Raw genomic sequence first — 23,876 nt, forward strand, 5'->3', positions numbered from 1 at the left:
TGTAAAACTTGTTATTGTCTTCTCACAGAGACTTTACCTGTGCGTGAACATCTCAGGTCTTTGTTGTATAAAAGTGTTGTGGAAAAAATCCGATTTCCACCTGCTGGGGTCACAGGGGATTTCCTTTGAAGATCAAACCAAACACAATAAACCAACGGCACCGCTTTGTTTTACAGTTGTTTTATTTGTTAATTTATTTCAAAACACGCAATTTACCCATATTATCCTTTTAAGTTTTTATTTTTCTGTAACAGTTATTACTCAGATTTTTTTCCTTCTCAAAAGTCTCAACTAGAGTGAAACTAAAAGTCCTCCACAGGCTCTCCGGCTTCTGCAGTGGGAGGAGGGAAAAGAGGCTTTCTGACCCGACGCCGTGAGTGGGTTTTTTCCCTCGGTTCTGTGTGTCCGTGTAGGGTGAAGTGTGTATATGTATGTGTGAGTTCACACCAGAATATGTACAGCACATGTATGTGTTTTCTAAGTGCAATAGGTGGAATGTCCACATGGCCGGAAAAATCACAGGACCCGTAGAGCAGCCCAGAGAGCTGAACATTGTCTTCTAGGTTTGGTAGCCAGATTGTCATACCTCTGATTTCATCTTTGGTTTCAGCAAACACTCTCAAAAGGCAGACTCACCCTCACCAGCGTGTGCCTGTGTCTGTATGCGTGTCTGTCTGTCTGTCCAAGTGCAATATAAGCCACCATCTCCAGACGACTTTGTAAACTTAGTGTACAATGTAAGTGTCTTTGTATTGATTGTGGCCCTTCCTTGGCGCTGGGGACAAAGACAGTCAAACATTGTAAAACAATGGAGCCATGAGTAAGGGGGTGGGGGGGTCACTTTGCAAACATCAACATGGACTCCATTTTGATGTCAGTGGCAGTTTGGGGCCTTCATGTAAAGCTGTACGACATCAGCGGTGTAGTGTGACGAAACCTGGGGCGCTGTAGTGCTCTTGGTTCCCCAGCCACGCTCTGTTATATCCTGAGTGACTGGGGTTGCTCCGCCCACTCTGGTCTTAGGGAACGGGGGGGTGGGGGTTGGTCATGGAGGTCAAAGTGTGAGTAGGTTGGTATAAATGATGAGGGGAAGGAGGTGGGTGAGGGTTGTACACTCTGACCCAGCAGCAACGATTAAGATTGGGGGGTCAGGTGTTTGCATAGTTCTCTGTGCAAAAGCCACCAACCGGAGCCATTTTTATTCCTCGCGGCTGGTTACATCATCATTAGATTAGCAGGAAATTGTGGATGATGGGAAACATGGTGCTTGCACCACCGCTTTTTTGTACTTCTGCAGTGCACTACACTGTGGCAGTGGGAGTGCAGGATGGTGAAAATGGACAGGGAATGAGGAGAGGGTGAACCTTAAATGTCTAATGATTTTTGTTCTGGGTTGTTGTGTGACCAGATCATTTTGCACTTGATCATTGCAGCGGAAGTCAGATTTTGTTGTGGCAGGATAAAAGGATGAATGTATTGATGAATATGAGGTGGTGGAACAGTTGTTTTCTTTGTGGTCGGGCACTACAGCACGTGTCGGTTCAGACAGCCTCTTTTCCCTTGTTTTGTTCCTCCTTTCTCCCCTTCTTCCTCCCCACTGGCCTGCCCTCTCTCTACCTTTTTTCTTGTTTTGAAACTGATTGTCTTCTACCATCACAAAGACACTTGGTTCTGATTGATTAACAGGTAACAGAAGAGGGAGAGCACAGTGTGACTGGGGGTGTCTACATCAGCCCCATTGGCAACCTTCTATCCCACAGGAAAATGACACACACATATGCTGTTTGACAGTAAATGCTGACCACATTTCAAGTCGGATGACCTGGCGCCAAATGGTACTGCAGTTTGTTTGGTTGATCAGTCAGTAAGAAATGGTTTCAAATTTTGCATGACAAATATTGCAACCCATGGTAAAGGAACATAAATAATAATAATAAAAAAAAAAAAAAAACTGTTTCCACATTGGTACAAATGGACGCACATACACAAATTGAAGAAAACCATGTGGACAGACATACAGGAATATCAAGGCCGCTCGGACCTGTGTGTGTCCCTCTGATTAACTCCAAGTAAACAGCCTGTCTTTGGAAAAGCAAGACACACATTTCAGGACCCGAGTGTGGACCACAAGCTGAGGAATGAAGATTGAATGCTATTGATTGGGAGGAGAGGAGTTTGACCTCCCCCAGCACACACTGCCCCCTACTGTCTGGATTTATATACATCAAAGAAACATGGGGAAAGGGGAAGGGTTGCAACAACACATGCACACAACCAGTGAATCCAACAGTGACGGAAATTTCTAAAAACAAGGACCCCTCCAACGCCTAAAACCCAAATCCTCCCACCCTTTTTTTTTGATAACCAAAATATCCCCCACCCCTCATCCACCCACTCCCAAGTCTTTCCTTCCTCCTCTTCTCCCCACAAAATCACAGGTCATTCCTGTTGGTTTCTATACAGTTATACAATATCCATGCACAAAAGAAAAAAGCGCACCTTCTTTTCAATAGGAGGTGCTATTCTAAGAACATCAGGAGCACTTGAACACACCCAGGAACCTTCAAAAGTAACTGTGTAATTGTTTCTTTTTTTTAAGAGAAAAGACAACTTAAAGGCAGAAGAAAGCTAACAATGAACAAAAGATTATTCCTCCTTTGGTTTATCATCAGATTTTTGGTTTAAAATTCAGCCAAAATCATATTTTTGTCATTTCTTTCCTTTTTTTTTTTTTTTTAAGTTTTTTTTATTATTATTATTATTTTTTTGGTAACTGAATGCACCCGCCTCTGAAGCGAGCAGCTCTTTCGCTTCTCTTTCTATTCTAGCCTTCTGTCGTTTCTTTTCTCATTTAACCCTCCACAGAAACATTCACAATGTCTTTTTCCTTTATGAAAACAGTAAGTACATGCCGTAGCAAAACAAACAGAACGTACAAGAAAAATGAGCAAACAAATAAAAGGAATTTAACAGTATAAAGCTTCAAGTCACAAGTTCCAAAACTAACTATCATAGTATCATAGTTTCATAATCATTGTTATCATTAGCAGTATTATTTTCAGTTTAAATTACATAAAGTTTACATGAAAGGTTTTGAGGTATTTCAGAATTAATTGTCAACACACGCCTACCGAGTCTTAGCACTAGCCAGGGGGAGAGGTCGACTGGACAGACAAAGGTGGAGGGAGGAGTAAAATTTGTGTCTAAACTGTCAGTGAGTCTTCCACACCTTTCTAGTGCAGCCTCTGTGCTTGCACAAAGTGGAGAGAGAAAAAGAGAGAAAGAGAGAGACATTTAGTGGTAAGATTTTACAACTACAGCCCTCTGAGTGCTCGGAGCCTCTTGCCTTTTTACCCCCCTCTTTCTCTGTTACACAAAAATATCTCTGATGCGAGAGGGGTAAAGCGGCCGAGGGTGTAAGCACAGCAGGCAGAGAGAGAGTGAAAAAAAAAAAGAAAAAGAAAAAAGAATAACACAAAGGCTGTGAACTACTAGAAGATCAACAATACAGCAACAAAGACTCTGACAGATTAAGGAGTAACATATAATTTTGTTTCAAATAAATAGTGTATAGAAAATGTTTTATAGACTTTCTACATGATAAAGTGCTTGTATTCTAGTGTATCAAGATGGAAAGTCAATATGGGAGAAAACGCTGACACAGCCCCCACTCTGTGTCCCTCTCTTAGGCCCCCCTTTCTGTCCATCCAATTATGGGTGCATTGTCTGTATCTGAGTGCATGTTTGTAAAAGGGTGTGCAGCTATATGCATGCCCCCGCATAGGTGTGTATTTTTATGTGTGTGTGTGTTTGTTTGTGTGTGTGTTTGTGTGTCCAGTGCAGTCCCACCCGTGGTTGAAGGGAAAAGGCACTCAACTCTGTCTGCAAGGCCGCCACCTCCTCCTATGTGGCACGATGCAGTCTGACTGCGCTGTTAGTACAAATACATGTGTGTGTGTGTGAGTGTGTTATAGTGTCAGTGTGTCTGTATTGGGCAAAGAGGGGGGGGTTCCTTTTTTTTTTGGCTTGTGTCCCCCTAGGCAGTTTGGGACCGGTAGGCTGCAGTATCTTTGGTATTAGTGGCGGTTTCACAAACCACTCAGCTTAGTGAGGTAGCCACATTGGTTCTCACTACAAACAAATGTCATTTTGTCAGCCTAATACCTAGAGCTGAATCTAGCTATTCACGTACCTATGCTCACTGAACTGTATACCACAAATCAATTTTAGCTCATCATCCTTGGGCGACTTTAACTCACTGCTTATAGCAACGTGAAGTTAGTCACTACCTCCCAATAACTCTTCTACAATGACCACCTTATCTAATCTGCACCGCTAATCTGACTACATTGTTGAAAATGCTACAGTTGCATCTTAAGACCATACAGATAACTATTGAGTCCCGAGCATTACCCCCCCAACCCTCCAGTAAAACACACTGAATCAGCCAGGACATTTGGAGGTCATGTTTTATCCCCCTCCGTTTTACCCCATTCATGGGGCTCAGCTTAAAGGGGGCTGAGAGTACCACAGTTCTGACATGAAATGCCAAAAGAGAGAAATTGTCCGTCATTTATTCTTCTCTTCAGCAGCTCCCTGTTTTTTTCTTTTTTTTTCTTTCCCATGGTAAATGTCTCCACCAAGTCTATATTGACATAGAATGCAAAAAAAAGAAACAAACAAACCAAAAGAAAAACACGTCCTTCATTGGCCTCGGTCCTTGCATCCCTCTTTTTTTTCTTTTAAAAAGTCCTTCCTTTTTTGTTTTTGATTTATCAACAAGGTGCCTTACTTATGCACAACAGAGCACAATAGTAACAAGAAATAGAAACTTTGTGTCTATGGTACTAATTAAATACCCGCATCAGTATAGAGGAAGAGAGAAAGAGAGGGGGGGCAATGGGTTTAGAGGGACAGAGGAGGTAGAGAACCAAAGATAGAATGAAACATTTTCTTCTTCAAAATGTGTCCAGTTATGTGTTGGAGACATTTTTGTATTTATAACACATACATGTGGTATCTTTGTCATTTGAGGTTTGGTTATTGTATGCCTTAAAATTGGATTCTTTTTTCATTTTTTTTACTAAAAAAGTATATTTTAATTCAGTTAAAAGCTGATTGTTGGTTTCTATGGCACACACCGCCCGTCATCAGTGGGGCGCACTGTAGCTGTGTGTGGACCTAGTACCATATTCTCTGATTAGCATTAAGGCAGTAAGCATTGGCACTAATTATTGTAGCGTTTTGACGGCTGAGTGTGGTGGTTAGCTTTGGGTTAGCTACTGATAACCCTTGTGTGGGAACAACCAGGAGGTTTGGTTTTAATCTCATCTGTTGAGAGCTTTTATATGCAAACAGATGGGATGCATGAAATGGGAAAAAAATGACGGTTCCAGGTTATGTCTTTATAAAACTTAGAATTAAAGAAAATACAAAACCCTCAAAAAAGAATATACCTTCAACTGCACCTCAGATGTGTCTGTCTCGGTATGCCCTCCTGTTCCATTTTACTCTGCTGTACTTTTTGTTTTCCCTCTTTGTGTTACTGTGTCATTTCTGTGTTTGTATTTGGTGAATCATTGTAGATTTTGGTTGGCTAAATAAATCCCTGCCTTTCTAAATCCCTGCGTTTTCAGCTTTCAGTTTAACCATCCCCCTCCTCCGGCTTCACCAGTGCTGGTTGGATGAGGAACAACAATAGGATAATGGTTAGCTATTGATCTGCCTTCAAAGCGCTGTGAGGGCCTGAATGTGTTGTGCCATGACTTCTCCTCAGCATCTAGTGGCTCTTCCCTCCCTCTTTTTTTTTTTTTTCCCACTCTGAACCCCCTCTGCTCTGCTGGATACAAGTCTCTGCTATAGGCAGCAGGGGGCACTGTTGCTCTGCCAGCACTGGCTGGACCTGGACCTGGACCTGGGAGGGAGAGGTGTGCTGCTGCTGCTGTTTCTGTACTGAGGCCTTTGTGTCCCCATCTCCACTGGGTTCCATGTGCTCCTCTTACATTTTGCTTTTCGTATGCAGCTGTAATGTAGTTGGCTGGATGCCCGAGCGTGTTGTTGTCGCTTGGTTCTCAGTTATTGATCAGAGGAAAAGCTCCCAGCAGAACAAAGAGCATGTCCAGACATCTCAGCCGCCTCTCCTGTTGGTCACAGAAACACAGACTCTAGGCTCAGGCTAAGAGTAACAATGACATGTCTCCCTACAGGCCTCCAACATCTGTGCAAAAATATAGACCTGGGCCAGGAAGACCTGAGTATGTACTGCTGAGCGTCTTGAGTTTCACCTTCAGGAGGGGTCAAGGCCCCGCTCTCTCTGTCTGCATCGATTCATTTTTCAATTCATTAGTTTGCTGTATGATCAGGCTGAGCTGCTCTCTGAAATGGCTGGCCATCAGGGAATACCTTTGGCCGAGGAATGAAGGAGACTACAGGAGGAGGAGGGGGTGGGGGGGAGGTAGAGGCGGAGAGTCGGAAAGCCTTGTTGTTTTTTTCATAGGCTGCGTTGTTTTCTTTATGACGGCCTTGTGTGTGCAGGATGGGGCTGGGATAATAAGGCTATGTGCTGTTCTGTCAGATTTATTGCCGTTCTTTTGCCCTTGTTGCTTCCGTGTGCCGGCGTAGTAAGAAGTAAGAGTGGTTGTGAAAGAGGCAGACACAAAGAGGTGAGTTGGGAGAAAAACGCAGAATCACTGGGCTACGTAGGTGGTGAAAAGAGGCCGGCATAATTCTGATACCGTCCAATAAAAACATCAAATCTTTGGTGTCTTTACTTTTATCAGGAACAAAAATGCCATAAAAATTATTTTCATTTAAGAAAAAAAAAAAGACAGAATCAATGATTGTCCTTATGTGAGTAATGCAGAGTGGACCTGACTTCACTAGATTCACCTTTTAGATTCTGCTTGTTTCAGGTGACAGAGCTTTGGACATATATATATTTTTTTGACTGACAAAAAAAGATGATTGCATGGCACAAAGGATTTTCACGCAGAGGACACATTCAGATGGTTTCCGGGTGGACCAGGTAAGGACTGGTACAGACATGTTTCACAGCCAATTTTCCATGCCTGTTGTTCTAACCTGGCTCCCCCTGGGCCCTCTGAAGGCCCTCTCCTCCTCTCAGGCTTTGGAGAAGGTGGTGGCGGATGTGCCTGGCTGCCCGGGGCTGGTACCGTGGTCGTCGTGCCAGCGGTCCACGCAGCGGCGGCGCGCGTTCATGAAGAAGTTGCTGACAGTGCTGAGCTCCAGGCCGAGCTGCTGGGAGATGGTGATCTGCATTTCCTTGGATGGACGCTTGTTCTCCTTGAAGATGGCGATGAGTGTGCGGCGTTGCAGGTCAGTGAAGACCAGGCGCTGTTTCTTGGGCGCCGTGTTGCGGTCCTTGTGTTGCTCCTGTTCTTTGCGCTTGCAGGCTTGGTATGGATGGCAGCGGTGGGAGGGATAGGGATGAGAGTGGGAGGCAAAGAGGGGAAAAGAGAGCACAAAGCAAGGTAAATATACAAAAGTGATTATTTTCATGACTAAATAACAAAAGACAGGAGGTGGAGGGAAGCAGAGTCACTAAATGTATCATTAGCCAATACTTAAACACATAAAACTAGTTTATACACCAAGAGATTCTACAGCTCCATCTCTATTGCCATATTAAAGTTGATTTAAAGCTAATCCATGCCTCCTGCCCAGTGGGAATATTCCTTCCATCCTGCAGAGTGCAGACAGGGAGCCAGCCTGCGGTGAGAGAAAGATGGGGTGAAGAAGGAGGGGGTGGGATGGGGATAGGGATGGGGATGGGGGGGGGGGGGGGACTGGCTGTTGCCTGCTAGCTGGAGACACTGCTGTTTGATTCAATATTAATGCAGTTTGAGTCGCAATGGGGGACTGAGTGACTGTTGCACAAAAGTAAGCATTTTGTGTGCTTGTATGTGTGTGGAAATGAGAGACAGAGGAGGGGCTGGGGTGGGGAGGGGGGAAAAAAAACAACATTGGATAAAAAAGTGAGTGAAAAGAACAGAGAAAGGTGGAGGAGTAAGACAAAGTGTGTGCATTTGTGTGTGTGTGTATATAAGAAGCAAAGAGGAGCTGAGAAGAGGAGGGAGGGGTGGAGCGTAAGGAGAAAGAGAAAAAATATTGACCGACTTTGCTGTAGGAATTGGGGGGTTCTCTGTAGGGACTGAGGTCAGAATCCCCCCCAGCAGGTCTACAGTCTGCTACTTCAAACAGAGCCCACTGGAGCCCACTCTATTGAGCTCTGAGAGGGTATTTATAACCCACTCCCCCCGCAAACAGAAACACTTGAGAGGTGCATGCACTGGCTGCTATGAGCCCCTTCCCATACACAGAGCAATTTTCAAAAGAAAACACACCGAGTGTACTCTTTTACGTTAGGGAGGGGGTCCAATGGGGTGGTGGGGTTGTAGGCAGTGAACAGAGAAATTAATAGTTAATAGAATGTTGTATTGTGGGTAAAGTGTGTTGTAACTCAAAGTACTTGTACGAGACGGGGTGGAAAGAAGCAGACAGGTGAGAGGTAAAAGGCAGAAACGGCGCCAAGAGATGGTGTAGGAGTAGGGAGGAAGTTGTGTGGAAGGTTAAGGCACCACCTCTGCAGCCACATGTCCCCCCGCTGACTGAGGATCGAATCCTGCCAGAACAGACTGTGTGTCCCTCTCAGCTACCCTACTGTCTCAATAAAGCGAGAGCAAATTGGAGTGAGAAAGAGAGAGAAAGATGCCATCCCTGTGGGGTCTCCACCTGCTGCCGTTTGTATTGTCTGATACTTTCATACCAGCCTTCAATACTGTCTCACTCTCATGCTGTGTGTGTATGTGTGTGTGTCTTGATGCATTTAAGGACTAGATGTTTTTTTTTTTTCTTTTCCCTCCTCTCTTTTTTTTTTTTTTGCGTCCCACATGTGCTCTTGTGTTCTACTTGTGTGCATGTTTGGGGGCAGGTTGTGATTTTGCTGAAGTGGCTGGAGCCAAGCAGTGGCGCTGTGTGTCTAATTACAGTGGAACAGAGCCCATTGATCAGCCATTGCAGTCCAATCTGTTTACTACAGATGTCTAACCTGCACACTGGCCCATCCATCATATTCATATTTCATCAACACTGCAGCTATATATATCACACAGCAACACATGCTAATATGCCACATACAAATTTGTCTAAACGTATGCTTGTGTGTACCCTACGTATATCACTGTATTGGATTTATTACAAGATGTTGATGTGTAAAAGAAAGATGATGACTTTTCTTCCTCTTTTTTTTTTTTTTTTTTTTTTTTTTTAGTTTGGACTTGAGCTGAAATAATTTAAAGTAACATCAAGTTTAGTTTCAGTGAGGTCTAAACAGGACAATCCATTACAGCCCTAAGAGGTCAAAAGTTTTCTGAGGGAATTATTGACAAGAACACAGTAAGCTTTAACTTTTCACATCCTGCTTTTTTTTCCCAGTCTTATTTCTCTGAATGTGATGCCATCAGATCAGCAGAGTGGATTGTATTGAAGTGACTGTACTGTAGCCTCATGCCTGGTATTTCCACAGAAAAAAGGGATTTACTGGCAAATTGACTTTATGACACTCAAGAAGAATCTCACTTGAAAATATGCTATCTATATATCACTTTGTATCTGATGTCATTTGTTACTGATACAATCTCTGGGGAAATCAGATGTATCCTCATTATCCATCATACCTGACTTGGAGACAATCATCATCATAGAGAACTTAACATAATAACTGATAATAACTGATTTATTATGATTGCATTTTAATTTAAGTAAAGAAAACCACATGTACAAAGAATCTGACTGAAGTCAAATGAGGTTTGATGTTTCTACAGTGTTTCAACAAAAGAAGCTTCACTGTCCAGAGATACACAGGAATGAGGATGCACGATTCAGCCCACGTGTCAATGAGGCGTCTAAGGAGGTGTTACTCGTCGCTCAGCAGAGGCACACTATCTCCTTTGGCTTTGACTTGTGTGAAAAAGGATTCGTTTCCCAGCAGGACAATGATTGTGTACAATCTGTGGCCTAAACACATGAAACATGGGCCTGTTTGAAGTCCAAAGAGGCGCAGCATGTTGTGCTGACATGCATGGCTTTCCCTCCACAGTCACCACATCACAGCCTCGTCTCAATAATCTGTGGTAACATTAGAAAAATGCAAGTCGCCACATTCTACAAAATAGCTGATAGATTTGAACTGAGGGACAGTGGAAACAGTTTCCTCTGCTACAAAAAGTAGAATTTAAAACTATTTGTTGAATATTACATGTAATTTGGATGAAATTATTGATTCTAATTAATGCATTAGTGTTTATTTATTCATGCTGTTTTGGTGCTCAGAGGCCTTCTGTTTTCCTGTCTAAGAAATTCCATCAATTAACATATTCTGGTTTATATTTTCTGCAGTTTCCACTCAACCATCCTGTGTCCTGATGTGTGGTGTGGCTCAGCTGGGCCTTACATTTTCAGTCAGTTTCTGCACACTTGTGTAAAATAGTATGCTAATTATAATGTATTCTTTTTCTTCTTTTTCAGATCTCTGCATGGATTCTTCATTGCATTCATTTCCTAAGAGCGACACTGTCATATTGGGTATTTAGAGTTTTTAAAAATTATTATTAAGTAACTTTTAGTGGCAAATACTAAGAAACTGATTTTTTTTTTTTTTTTTTACCTTATTCTTATCAAACCTATAAAAATGTGAATTACATGAGACCATTTTAATCCTAATTGTCCGTTTTTGGGTAGTAAGTACACTTTTCTTTAAGTGTGGGAGTCTCCACTGTAAACCCAGACAATCTGTGCTTTTCTCTCCTCATCTTGGCACCGGTGAGGCAGTCACGTCCTGCACCGGCTCCTCATCGACCTCCTGCTCTGTGCTCTTTCGGTCGGCAGGTGTCGCTGTCGCAGTGGCCCGGCTTCACGGGGCGCCATAGTGCGCTGCCTTTGCTACAGGCGCTGGATTTAGTAATCAATATCGATCGATCGGTGAGGAAGGGGGCCCTGATTACTGAACCAAGCTCGGCGTAGAAAAGAAAAAAAAATCGATCATTGCAGCTTTTAGAGCTACAGTAGGCACCGAGCTGAGAGACGGACATAAACTCATGCACAAAGAGCAACCGGACAAGAGCAGAAACCCTAGTTCGGTGTTTTCTGAGATGTACACCCTGCTGGTGCACAGATGCGCACAAATGTAATTTCTAGAATTTGCAATATAGAGCTGCTGACCCACTTTGAAAGGATCCCTCAGGCCTCATTCTGATTAACAAAGCCCATCCGATATTTGGCTCATTGTTTTTTTATTTTCTTCATATACATGCTCAGTTTTCTGATGCGCTTATATTTTCAGTCATTATTTTTAAACATGTGAATGTAAAACAGCTCCATTCCATCTGTATGCATGTCAGTTTCATTATCCTCCAGACTGGGGCTTAAGGTCGGGCAGCATTCTTCTCATAAAAATGTTGAATTCTGTGATTTTCATTATTTCCCTCCCAAAAACAAAAATCTCCTCGCATGAAAATAAAATAACTTAGGCCTTTTTCTCTCCTGATGACATTAATATTCTTTGCTTCACGACAAACCAAGCGAGGTTAAGAGAAAGGCCCTGGGTGTTCAATATCGATCAATAGATTCGTGAATAATTCGTGTGTGAAATTCAGTTCGTCCAATTAATTATGCCTCGGAGGGGGAGTGGGCCTACAGAGGAGAGATTCATGAAGGGGTGGAGACGCGAAAACACGCCAGGAAGGAAACGTGATGATCCAGCTTTCTATGCTGCTGAAAATCCTAAACGCTATGCAGGAAAAGAACTTCATTATGGCACCGAAATTCCGTGACGCGGGGAATCACCTGTTCTCTACCTGTGTTTACGACTGTGCGTGATCACAGCTGTCCACGGCCCCCCTCTGTCCCTGAACACGCGAGTCCATCGTGAGCATTAATCATTTATTGATCATTACTGCCCTTCCCGCTCATAATGAGAAAGTCAAAGTGCCTAATATTGTGCCCATAGTGTTTCATGAAGCCATGATTACGCATCTGCATCGAAAATGATTCCTGCTTCTTTTCCACTCTTCATGCACGTTTCCACATCCAATCCCGCAGCCATGTTTGTGTCTGTAAAGTAGACGAGGTCAACGTCTGTTGATTTAATTAATTTACCAATAAACGTGTTTACCGGTTACGGTTCGGCGCGTTTATACACGCGCACACTCACACTGCAACCGTGTTTATTGTGGAAATGCAACCGTGCGCCGGGCCGGTGTGCGCGCACTGGAGCTGTTCTCTGTGCCATGCTGGAAGAGGCATTATCGGCCAATTTGATGTTTCGGCTTCAATCTACTTATTAAGTAACGTCTCTGCTGTTTAGCATGGGCTGTTGCCCAAAGATTGATAGCAACGTGTATGTATGTGCGCGGCCCTCTCCGCCACTGTGGCATTTATTCCATTCGGGCTGGAGGGCAGTGCCAAGCTCTCGCCAGGCCAAAACACTTCCAGCTCAATACTCCTTAATGTAATGAGTGAGAATTGGTGTTAATATACTGATAAAGCGACACAGTTTGTTTGCTTGCCTTCTCCCACGACTCAGCTGCGAGGCATTTCCTCCACCACTTCAATAACGCTCAACCTGAAGTGAGTTCAGTCCACATTCTGTACCTGAGTCTAATGCTGCAACATTTGGGCGGTTTTTCCCCTCCACTGATGAGCCATATAAATATATATATATATATATATATATATATATATATATATATATATATATATATATATATATATATATATATATATATATATATTCTGAAAATTACATTTTTAAAACAACATTAAAAGAAACAGGAAGATGGTTGCTTTACATACCATTCTATTTTTCTTGTATTGTGCGCAAATACTGAAAATAAATGAAAAACAGATAAAATTAAAAATAAAAAGTAAGGGAAAACACGTGTCATAAATTACGCAATACGTGTCAAAATACTCCAAAATATATTAACATAAAAAATATTATTTTATTCACCCTTGTGTGTCATTAGAAGCCGAGTTTTAACCTAAGAAATTGCACATTGCCCAAAAAAATCCAATAATCAGAGAACCGCTGCCTCTGATGATCACATATGAGCTCTTCTATAATTAAATGCACTCAGCCATTTAAGCGCATGATTGAGAGAATGGCTGGATTTTAACAGGGATTATTATTATTATTATTTACTTACTTATTTATTTCTTTATTTCTGCCGGTTTAATGGCAGCCTATAGTCTCCATACACCATTTATTTGTTGTCGGGCCCATTGTTGGGAGTGTTACTCTTATCTGCTATTATCATTGATTTGATCCATAATTGCTTTGACCAGTTATGCGTGATAGCGGTAATGATCGCCATGCTTTATTTTGTAGAGACGGGCCCTTATATAGTTTAATTTCACCCCCGTGCAGCCACAAACAACAGGTGTGGAGCCGGCATTTTAAAAATATATTTACAATTTATATAATAAGATTCATTTCTTGGATTAAATTAGAAAAAACAAAATTTCAAGAATTGCCCTCTGATTAAAAGAATTAAACCGATGCTGAAAAACATGTCTCAAATAATTAGACTCCGCTATTTTTATTATCTTTCTTATTTTATTATATATTGTATTGTTTGAAATAATTGAAATTTGAGCTATGAGCAACGAATTATTAATGAATCAACAGTTTGACCTCATGCAGAAGTGGAGGTGGTGTGTGTGTGTGCACGCTCCCCTTTGCATTGCATTATGGGTGTTGTGTGTATGAGTGTGTGTAGCTACATGAAGGCCTGCGTGTCTGGGGTCCACCCGAAACCCACAGACCCAAACCCAAACTCCATGGTGAAATAAAAGTAAATAAAAACAATAAAAAGCGACAACAATAATCAGTGTGTGATGTAATTTCACTAAATAAATAAATTTAAAAAAGTACAGATGCACCACAGGGATGAATGACTTCAAATTCTCGCGGGATTAGAGATTTAGATTCCAGAGGTCACTCAGGTCACACTTTGCCATTGCAATATTAAGGCGTGTGCATATGTAGAAATGTTGCACCTTGGGATTTTTTGCTCCCTTGTTGTTTTTTTAATTGCTCCAAATGTCAGCTGTCACTTCTCTCACTAATTTCTTTACTCGTCGCAGCAACTGATCTGCAGTCAGATGATAGGCTAGTGTTTACTCTCCGCGGGGAGACAGTTTTTCAATATGCAGGAATTTTCCAGTTTCAGTTCAATACACTCCTCACTCAATCATGTATAAAGAGAGTCAAAAGAAATATTAGAACACAAACCATATTACAGTGACCCAGTTGCATTTGTGTGATCTGTTTAGCCCAGTGCAAAACAGAACATGAGAAACTGCAACAAATGAACGGATGAAACTGTTATTTTGCGTTATTTATTTATTTTTTTTATTTTGCAAATTAAATTTCTCTCGTCTAATTCTTCTGAAGATATACAGTAACCTATATTTTCTTTTTTATAGTCTAAATTAATTTCCTTTTTTGTGCACTAAAAACACTAATATTATGAAGAATAAGAAAAATAGCAATAATAATAATAATAATAGCAGGCTAATAATGGTCTAATAACAATAATAGTAATATAATATGCTGTAATAATAAATAATACATTTTTAACTGGTGCAATAGGCTATATAATGGTTGCTTGAGTCTACTTTATAAATGTTTTATCTAATAAATATTGCAGTGACTACATACACCCTGCAATGTTAGAAATGTAAAAAAAAAACAAAAAAAAAACACACACCCAAAGAAACACAAAAACGAGCGTTTTATACTGGCAAACAAAGCAACTAATTAAACAAATTCTTAATTTCAGGGAGTTAAAAAAAAAACAGCAGACTGTTCGTTACATGTAATAACATTTAATACAAAGGCTATATGGGCTGACATCGATTCATTCATCAATTGATTTCACAGTCGTTTTGTTCCTTTGTTGATCTGTGTGGGGTTGCCCAACCGGAGTTTCGGGTTGCATCTGTGGGTACGATAAGGTGTGTGTGTGTGTGTGTGTGTGTTTGTGTGTGTGTGTGTGTGTGTGTGTGTGTGTGTGTGTGTGTGTGTGTGTGTGTGTGTTTGTGTGTCGTGCGGTTTTGCAGTGATCGACCCCTTGTAGGAAGACTTACAGAGGTTCTGTACAAACCATCTGTAGGCTCTCATTTCATTTTCCAGGGGCCTGGAAAGGTCGAGACAGGTCTGGGTCTGTTCCTGTTACGGGACTCGGGTGGAGATGCCACTAAGTCCACCAGTGGATTAAAAATAAAAACCTCCATGTGATCATATTTAAGAAACCCTTTAGTTCGTCTGTTATTGGTTCTAATACTGTACTTTTTATTTTGAAGAGCAAAGCCAATAGGATCAAATAAATCACATTTATTATGTTTCACATTTAAAACCATAATTCAATTTTTCTGACATGACAAAAAAGTCAAAAGGTAAATGTCTGAAAACAGCCTCGACTGTGAAAAATGTGAGATTTTACCGCCTAACAAGAGATTAAATGACTCTTTGCTGTTTTAGAAACCTTACAGTGCTCAATTGGATGCGTGCCTCCTCTTCTCTTTAATTGCGCGGACAATGTCCTTGCCTTGTGTTCTTAGCCTGCACATTAAACAAGCCATTATCAGGCCTTTAATAACCGATGGCCTGTCAGGGCGTCAGATAAGCAGCCTCACTGCTGCCTCAGAGCTGCTGGACTCACATTTATAACCAGAGCACAGTTTACTCACCCCCCCTTCCCCCCCAAAAAAACCCAAAATTCATTCACTCGTTACTTATGCTTTAAAGTATCACGCACCTCAGGACCATGTGTGAGCCAGGCCTCTATGAGAACATCTGCAGTTACACTGGAGAGAATTAACCACACCGAGCACTGATGCTGATGCTGATGCTGAGGCTGATGTGCAGCATCCTCATCTCATCTGAGGAAGAAGGTGGTCTCATCAGACTAGTGTTTGGGGAAGTGATCTGGACGGGTCGGGTGGTGTCCAGAATCACAGTTGAGCTCCTCTGCTTTGACAGGTTGTCACTGAAGATGGAATAGTAGTGGAGACCCTTTTTTTTTTTTTTTTTTTTTTGGGGTGGGGGTGGGGGGTGCATCCCGGGGTTACATAACAACGGCAGGCGGATAGTATCGACACAATGAGCCTGCTGATGCTCTGGTCAACATTTAATTGCACAACAACAGCCTGCTATTTAAAACCGCCACTTGCTCGGTGGTTACGTAAAGCACAGCAGATTTTGTCAGGTCAGAATCCAGACTGATTGGTTGGTGTGTTCTCCACAGGCATTCAGGCTTTTACTCTCCTCTGTGCAGCCGTTTGACTCTGGGACACAAGGACGAATAATGAGATTTAATTATGATTGTCTTAGGTTTGGAGCCTTTTGTAATTTTTTTTTTCCCTGCAAAGGCTGATGGTGGTGAGGGTGGGGGGGGTGGGGTTGCACACAGGGCCATTAACCCTTTGATGCTAACCGCGTGCATTCAGTGGACTCTGCCAGCAATTTGATTTAAAGGTCATTCTCTCCTATCGATCCGGTTTGGCGAGGGGGCGACGGAGTAGCGTAGGAATTGATCATCTAAAATAGAAGAGACGGTATTCGAGACTGTACAGAGTCCAGACCTCTACTGCATTTATAATTGCTAAGCACGCCCCCCCGTGTGAATTGGAGCGAGGTGTGTGCGGTTGTGCGCCTACGTGTGCGCGCCCCAAAAGAAGGATATAATGTGGGAGATTCCTGCTTCAGTCGGAGCTCTGCAGACTAATCTGATTTCTATTAAAATGTACACTATTTTGAATAATAAGGTCGACGTGGTCAGAGCGGTGTGTGCAGGACGGAACAGTGTGGGTGGGATGTATAATGAAGGAACAGAGGTTAAACGTCTGTGAACTTTAAGAGCTCTCCGGCTGCTAATCCTCCATCACATATAATAAATAAAGCAGGCGCTATTATTAAACCTCCCAAATTTTAGAGTCAGCCTTTTTTTAGACTGGGGCACGGGGCGATATGCGCACCCAGGCGAGCGTCAGAGCGCGCGTTTATTAGTCATTCTGTTGTATGTTATGAAGGGTGAGTTGTTAATGGGAGAAATGGTGTTGCATGTTGGAGATGGAGGAGGGGGGGGGGGGGGTTTGCATGGCTGCATGGCGCAGCTCCAGAGATGGAAAAGGAGAGGCCGGGGGAATGGAAATCGATACAGATTCAGGGCTCCGCCAGAACGGCCTTAACAATGTGGCGCAGACGCACTCTACATCCTGATCACATCCACACAGGAGAGAAAAAAACGTGGAGGCGACACGTATGCAGGCCTGCACTGGAGCTATGATACTGTGTGTGGATATGCAGCCATGTAAACACAATAATGACCACAAACACAAGCATTCTGACAGGATGCGTGCGTGGGGTTTTCCAAGTCTCCACTCCTGTTCAATATACAGTCGTTTCCATAATACATTCAGTAATGAATATTCGTGCCTGTCCAGAAATATGCAGATTTATAGTTGGAGTTTACGCTCAGCCATATACGGGCAGGCTCCTCATGCCGAGGTGCAGATAATGATGCAAGGCGTGAGATGTCATTTCATCTGGTATGAGCTACAACTGAAAGCCGGGATTTAAACAAAATAGCCCCGAGCTATAACCTGAAGAAAATGACTGGTGCTTTCCCACCAGAGGATTTCAAAGGCTGCTTCAAATGGTTGTACATGCGTGTGTCAGTACTTACAGCACACGTTGCTGTGCTTAACGAACAACGAGACGCTGAAACCGCAGCTGCACTGTTTACTCCCCTATCTTCCCCTCACACATCAATTATTAAAGTACCAATCGATCATTTCGCAGGCTAACATCAAGCCATCTCTTCATGAAAAAAAAAATCCTGTTTTAGATTATCCGACATCAATCACATCTTAATGCCCTATCCAATTAAATCCATTATCCTGGCTTAAATGACCCAAAAAGAACACCACTCTGGACTCTTTTTTTTTTTTTTTTTTTTTTTTAAATCACTGTTGGATGTTTTTCGACTTTTTCAAATTGTACGCAATCTCCAGCTTTTTTTTTCTTCACCCCTTTTTAATTTATTTATTTTTTATTTTTTTTTACTTTTCTGCTCCCAAAAAAGCTGTAGAGCAGATTTATATGGAAACCTTGGTTGGCTCCCATTCCTTGGAAAGTAGGGCGGAGGAGGATAGTGTGACTGACAAGATTGTGGATTGTAATATTGATCGCTGGGTGGAAGCTGTTGGATGAAATAATGGTGTTTAGGGCCTACACGAATGCTATTAACTATATATTGGTAAAACTCCAGTTCACCACCTTGAACTGTCCTCACTGCACAGATTTGCATTTCAGCACTCTGGACAGCGCCTCGACACAGTCCAACCATGAAAACTGACCTGAAGAACAAAAAAAAACAACAAAAAAAAACAAAAAAAAAACTGAAAGAAATAAGGGAACCACTGGTATTTTAAGGTTTGGTAAAATACACAACTAGATAAAAAATCTTTCTTTTAAATTTCTGGTATGAATTCTATAAGTTTGAGGCCACTAGATGAGAAGGAAACCCAGATTTTGCTCAGTAGGTTTAATAAAGCACATTGACATTACAACCACACACTGAAAGCATTTCACCTGGTCTGCTCGATAAATATATGTTTACTGAGGGAAATTAAGATTTGACTTTGCAGTGGGATGCCCGCGTGGAGGGGAAAGGGCGCAGTGTGTGGTGGGTGTGGGGGGATGGGGGATATTACTCCTGGATTAGGCCTGTGTAAACTGCGTGTAGTCCATTGAAACATGAATAGAGGCCTCCCACCCTCATTCCCAACAATGTTTTTCCTGCGTGTCCTGTGGGTCTTGACCTGCACACTCTGGCACGTGCTCCGGCCATTCAGATGGTAATAAACCAACTGTGCTTTTTTTTTTTTTTTTTTTTTAGGTGGGTGGGATAGTGGGTGGTGGTGATAGTGGTGTGTGTGTGGGGGGGGGAATTGGCATGCCATGGTACCTCATCCCTGTCACAGGAAAGATTAAAAGAGTTAGAAAAACCTTAGATGGATAGATGATTCCAAAAGGTGCAAGTGGGTTGACAGGAAAACCTACGCATTTTCACAGCTAAATATATTCTGGTGTTTACGTGGACGTTGGGGGATGCTGTTGTTTTCTGTTTGTCCACTTTGGAAACCCGCTTTAAGGGTGGATGCGCGTTCACCTCACCCGGATGACTGTATAACCTAAAGCCCAAAGGGCACATTGAGAGTGGGCGTGCATTACACACAACAAATGGAACATGATTACAGCAAAGAGAGATGGAGGGGAAAAAAAAGGTGTGCTATAGCGTTTTTGTAACAGCTGTCCTCTTTCCCCCCTTTTTCCGGCTCCCACCTCCCCCTCAGCTCCAGGGGAGAGACCAATGGGAGAGAGTGCTGAGGCGGGATAATTGATAGATGCACTGGCTATCCTTATCGATCAGGGCTGTATTGACCCGACCAAATACATTGAGATGGAGTGTGGAATTCAACACAGATGCAAAGACGAATTGTTTTCATCGTTAATGCGATCTTTAAATGCCCCCCAAACCTCACTTTGCTCGTGTCTTTCTCACTTGTGTAGCTTTGCAATTAAACTGCCCATTTATTTTTAGTCGACTAAATACATGTGCGTTTAAAGGTGTCCGGAAAATGGTTTAAAGCTCCGGACCGACATATGAAGAACACAATAGACGGGGAAGCCTGTGGGCCTCTCCTGTCCCTGTGTTAGAGGATGTTAAGCGTGAAGGGTACACGTTCACCTTAAACAGGCCAATCTGTGCTCTGTTTTTCCGTTTCAGACGTCATGTGTGTGTATGTGTGTGTGAGCGTGTGTGTGTGTGCGTGTGTATGTGTGTGCCACACTGGCATTTTCACATTAGCTAAGCAGGGCAGCTTCATTGATTTGTGTGACTGTGATGAATTTGGAATAGTAATTTGAATTTATTGATTGATGTGGCCGAGCGAGTATGGCCCAACCTCACTTTCAGCATCACAACCCCCTCCAACTCCCACTCCCAATCCACATGTGCACAGAGGATAATGGTGATTTTAAATGCAATAAGTAAAATGTTGCTCCCTGCATTTACATACAAGTCATTTGTCATTTTGCCCATCTGGATTTTCCCCGACAACCTGGCCTATTGTGACAGCAGGTTGCTTACATTGCACAATATGCTGTTTGGAGCAAGCAGGGGGAAAAGCATATATTTAGGATAAATCTGTAATATAATGGATCACCGATAACATCTAACGCCGCTGGATTAAATTAAGATAAGATGTCAGCCATTAAGGCACGCACACCCCCTTCTGCCTGTGTTACACAGAGCTGACCTGGGCCTGATCACATTTAAAAAAAATATGCAGTAGGAGTGCACTGCACAGAATGTATGCCACTTCAACGTGTCAATTGAATTGGGGGCTTTATCCTTGTGCGGGGTGTGGAAGATATAAAACCCCACAGCCCAATTAGCTTTAACAGCAGTGGCACTTAAAGAGACAATTGTAGAGTGTTTAAATCTTTATTTACCAGAACCCTACTAAATGCGCAAAGGAACAATTTACATGCCATTAAGTGCTTTTCAATAGGGCATTGACTGGAACTAAAATATGCCACTATATCCGCTTAATTGAACTGTTCGCTGAAATACGACACAGATGAGCTGATTGACGTTTGGAAGCGCAAATCTAAACAGAGCCTTTACACAAACATCGATGAGAGGGGACCTCTTATTCTAAGACCACTTCTACGCGTTTCGTTTTCATTTACGTCCACTTAATGTAAGTGTTAAATGGGGCTGAAACTGTGTCGTTTAACGTGGCAATCACTGAACAAAAACAAAAACAATAGACGAAAGAGATGAAGCACTCAGAAAAGACGGAGAAAAGGAGGGCGCGTGTCAGTGGGACTGTCTCCCACAGAGCCAGGCTTTTTGTTCTGTGTGAAGTGGTATCCTGAGCGGTCACAGATCGTGTCCCAATGACCCTACACAGATGATTTCACAAATCATAATAAGCTAATCTGGCCCTCGACCAAGTTTTGGAACATGATAGTAGCCCCGGGTGCAAAGGAGACAACAGGCCAGAGAAAGACGCATCTGTTTGTGTCTCTGTCTTTCACATCCACATCGATCATTTATCAGTGCGCTACTCTGAAAAGGGACGCCTGGACCTGAAATATCGATCCATAGGAGGTCATGCTCCCCGACTCTTTGGCCAGGCCTCAGACGGTCCTTGTTTGCAGTGGGCTTGTTTGACAGGGGAAGTACCAAAACACTGCATCATGATTGTCTGATTCATATGAGTCCAAAGTAAAACTGAGTATCTGAGTTGCAGTGATCTTAGAATGTGAATATTTAACTAAGATCCAATCAGTTTAGTTGTTATCCTACTTTGATTCCTTTTGTTTGACTCTTTTCTGTCCCTGTGTGTGTCCTGGGTTTGTTTGTATGTGACAGAAAGAGGCAGAGTGGGAAAAGTGTGTGTGCGTCCACGCTTTGTATCCGTGCGTAAAAGTGCTATAGGTCCGCGTAAAAGACAAACACATCTGTCAGACTGAGTTTGTACCAGGTCTGATGTTGCGACATGCTTCCTCTCTTTTGTTTATATCTCCTCTACTGTTGCACAGCGTTTGTTTATACTGTCATGGATTGTAACATCAATCAAAATATAGATTTCCCCCAACATTTAACACCCCAACTGTCATGATGAAGTTTTACTCGATACAATCGACTAATAACTTCTAGTAATGTCTGTTTGAGCAGCTATTGACAGTCTCGCCACATTGACTTCTAATTGATCCCTCCACATCACTCAGGTTGGGAGCTGTCTCCTCACTCACCTGCAAGCCTGAGCGCTGACATCCGCTGGAACTCGGGCTCCTGGAGCCACTTCCACATCCTCCTGAACGTCTCCCGGCCTGATTTGAGTTTACTCCACGGTTTAGGATTCCGCAGCAGGTCTGACAAAGTTCCCTGGGACCGGCACAAGATCCTCTGAGCAAAGATGGCCTGTGGGATGCTGTAGCGCTTGAGCTCAGCTGTTATTCGCTGTGCCACCTCTTTGGTGTTTATTTCCTCCACCTGCCCTGACCCAGCTCCCTGCCCGCCTCCCACCACCGTCTGCCTGTCCCGGTCTGACAGCATGGACCCGTTTGCCTGAGAGTGCGGATGGCTGTGATGGTGTATGCCGTTCAAGGATGACATGAGGCCGGCCCCGTGCCCCCCAAGACCTCGCGCCAGGTGCTCTTCGCCCCGGGACAGCATGGCTGCGTGGGGCTCAAAACCCCCCGAGGAGAGCATCTTGTCGTTGGAAAGGTGAGCTCCTGGACCGTAGGCGCTGAGAGTCTGCTGGGAGCTGTGCAAAGACCCGAGCCCGTTGGACAGAGGGGACAGAGGCTGCCCCATGCCGGACATGTCTTTGGGGTAGTGGCCGTAGAGGTTACCCATGGAGGCGAGGCTGCGGTCGTCCCTCATCAGGGTGAAGCTGCCGCTAACGTTCCCGGCTGCTAGTCGCTGGTGCGCCGGATGATGGTGAGCATGTGGGTGTGGGTGGTGAAATTTCTCCGAAACGGTGGATATGGGGGGCAAGTGCTGCAGCGGCGTCAGCGTGGTGTAGGTGCTGCTCAGGCTCATCCCGGAGTCGCAGGACATGGTCATGGCCGGATGCAAGGGGCCAGACAAAGCGTGGTCTGTGCGGTAGTCCCCTGCTCCCTCCAGTATCGAGGCCATGCTGGACACCATGGCTGACCGTCCGTGCGACACCAAGTTCCGATGCGACGCCGACGACTGGCGCGCGTGCGGGGAGTTCATTAAGTCGCTCGTTTGATGGGAATGAGATACGCCGTGCAGATTTCCAATGTTTTCCATTGTAAGCTCCATCGTTGAAAGGATCTTTATTTCCACCCCTTCTCGCCACTCTCTCGCTCTCTCCCTCGCTTCTCTCCCCCTCTCTCCCCCTCTCACTGTCGCTCTATCTCACACTCCTTTCCAATAAATTTTGAACGATTTCAAAGCCAAGCCATTGATTGTAGTTGCCTCTCTGCAGTCAATCCAGCATGATTTTAAAAGATCGCGTCCCGGCTGCCACACAAACTGTGCCGCAAACCTCTGCTCAGTGCGCGAAGGTGTCTGCGCCTGCCTGTATTTCTTTCGCTGTGGAGCACCTTCTACTATACCCAAAGCGCCGCTCTGCTCTCTGTGTGTATATTAACGTGCCCGCGCTCATGTTGAGATGAGACCGAGCCTGTGCTCATGGGCGCGCCCCCGCGGTGTATCCTCGCACTCGCGCACTCTGTCTGGGGCCAACCTGACGTCACTGGCCCCCCGTGTCATGAGGTTGTTCATGTTGCAAACTGAGCTTTCAGATTCCCGAAAAAAGATTGCATTAGACTAGATAACAGTCAGGCCCCTATCAGGAGCGCAGAGTTTGCAATGTGTGCAACATTGACGCACAGGAGGATAAGACGGGTTCGCTCCTTGTTTTTGTCTGATAAAGTGTTAAAACGCGGCGCCAGCCACACATGTGATGCCTCTTATGGAGGTTAAATATTAATTGACATGTGTCACATCTGACCAGAGTGTAATGAGAAGACCACAGCCTACCTCAAACAGGGGTCATATGTTACAGACTTCTTTAATCTGCATTCATAGATTGAGGATGCATAATTTATCGATGCCTATGGGAGAATTACTGTATTTGCACATGCGCCGTGGGAAGGGGCGCACTTCTTTTCCTGCTGTAAGAGTTAAGATGTCAGCTTCAGACCGCGTGGATGACCTTTGACACGTTTCAATTACAGCCAG

The 23,876-nt window shown here is 43.5% G+C and overlaps 1 protein-coding gene across 1 annotated transcript; it reads right to left on the reverse strand.

Annotated features, from left to right (window-relative positions):
- Positions 1–164: 164 nt before the first annotated feature.
- On the reverse strand, positions 165–23,255 carry onecut3a (one cut homeobox 3a). The gene is made up of 2 exons (XM_030131937.1): positions 21,914–23,255; positions 165–7,412 (listed from the first exon to the last, which is right to left on the reverse strand). The coding sequence occupies exons 1-2, from the start codon at positions 22,950–22,952 to the stop codon at positions 7,120–7,122; spliced, it is 1,332 nt and encodes a 443-aa protein (XP_029987797.1). The 5' UTR covers positions 22,953–23,255; the 3' UTR covers positions 165–7,119.
- Positions 23,256–23,876: the final 621 nt, after the last annotated feature.

The sequence above is a fragment of the Sphaeramia orbicularis genome, chromosome 4 (genome assembly GCF_902148855.1).
Source record: "Sphaeramia orbicularis chromosome 4, fSphaOr1.1, whole genome shotgun sequence".
NCBI classification, from domain to species: domain Eukaryota; kingdom Metazoa; phylum Chordata; class Actinopteri; order Kurtiformes; family Apogonidae; genus Sphaeramia; species Sphaeramia orbicularis.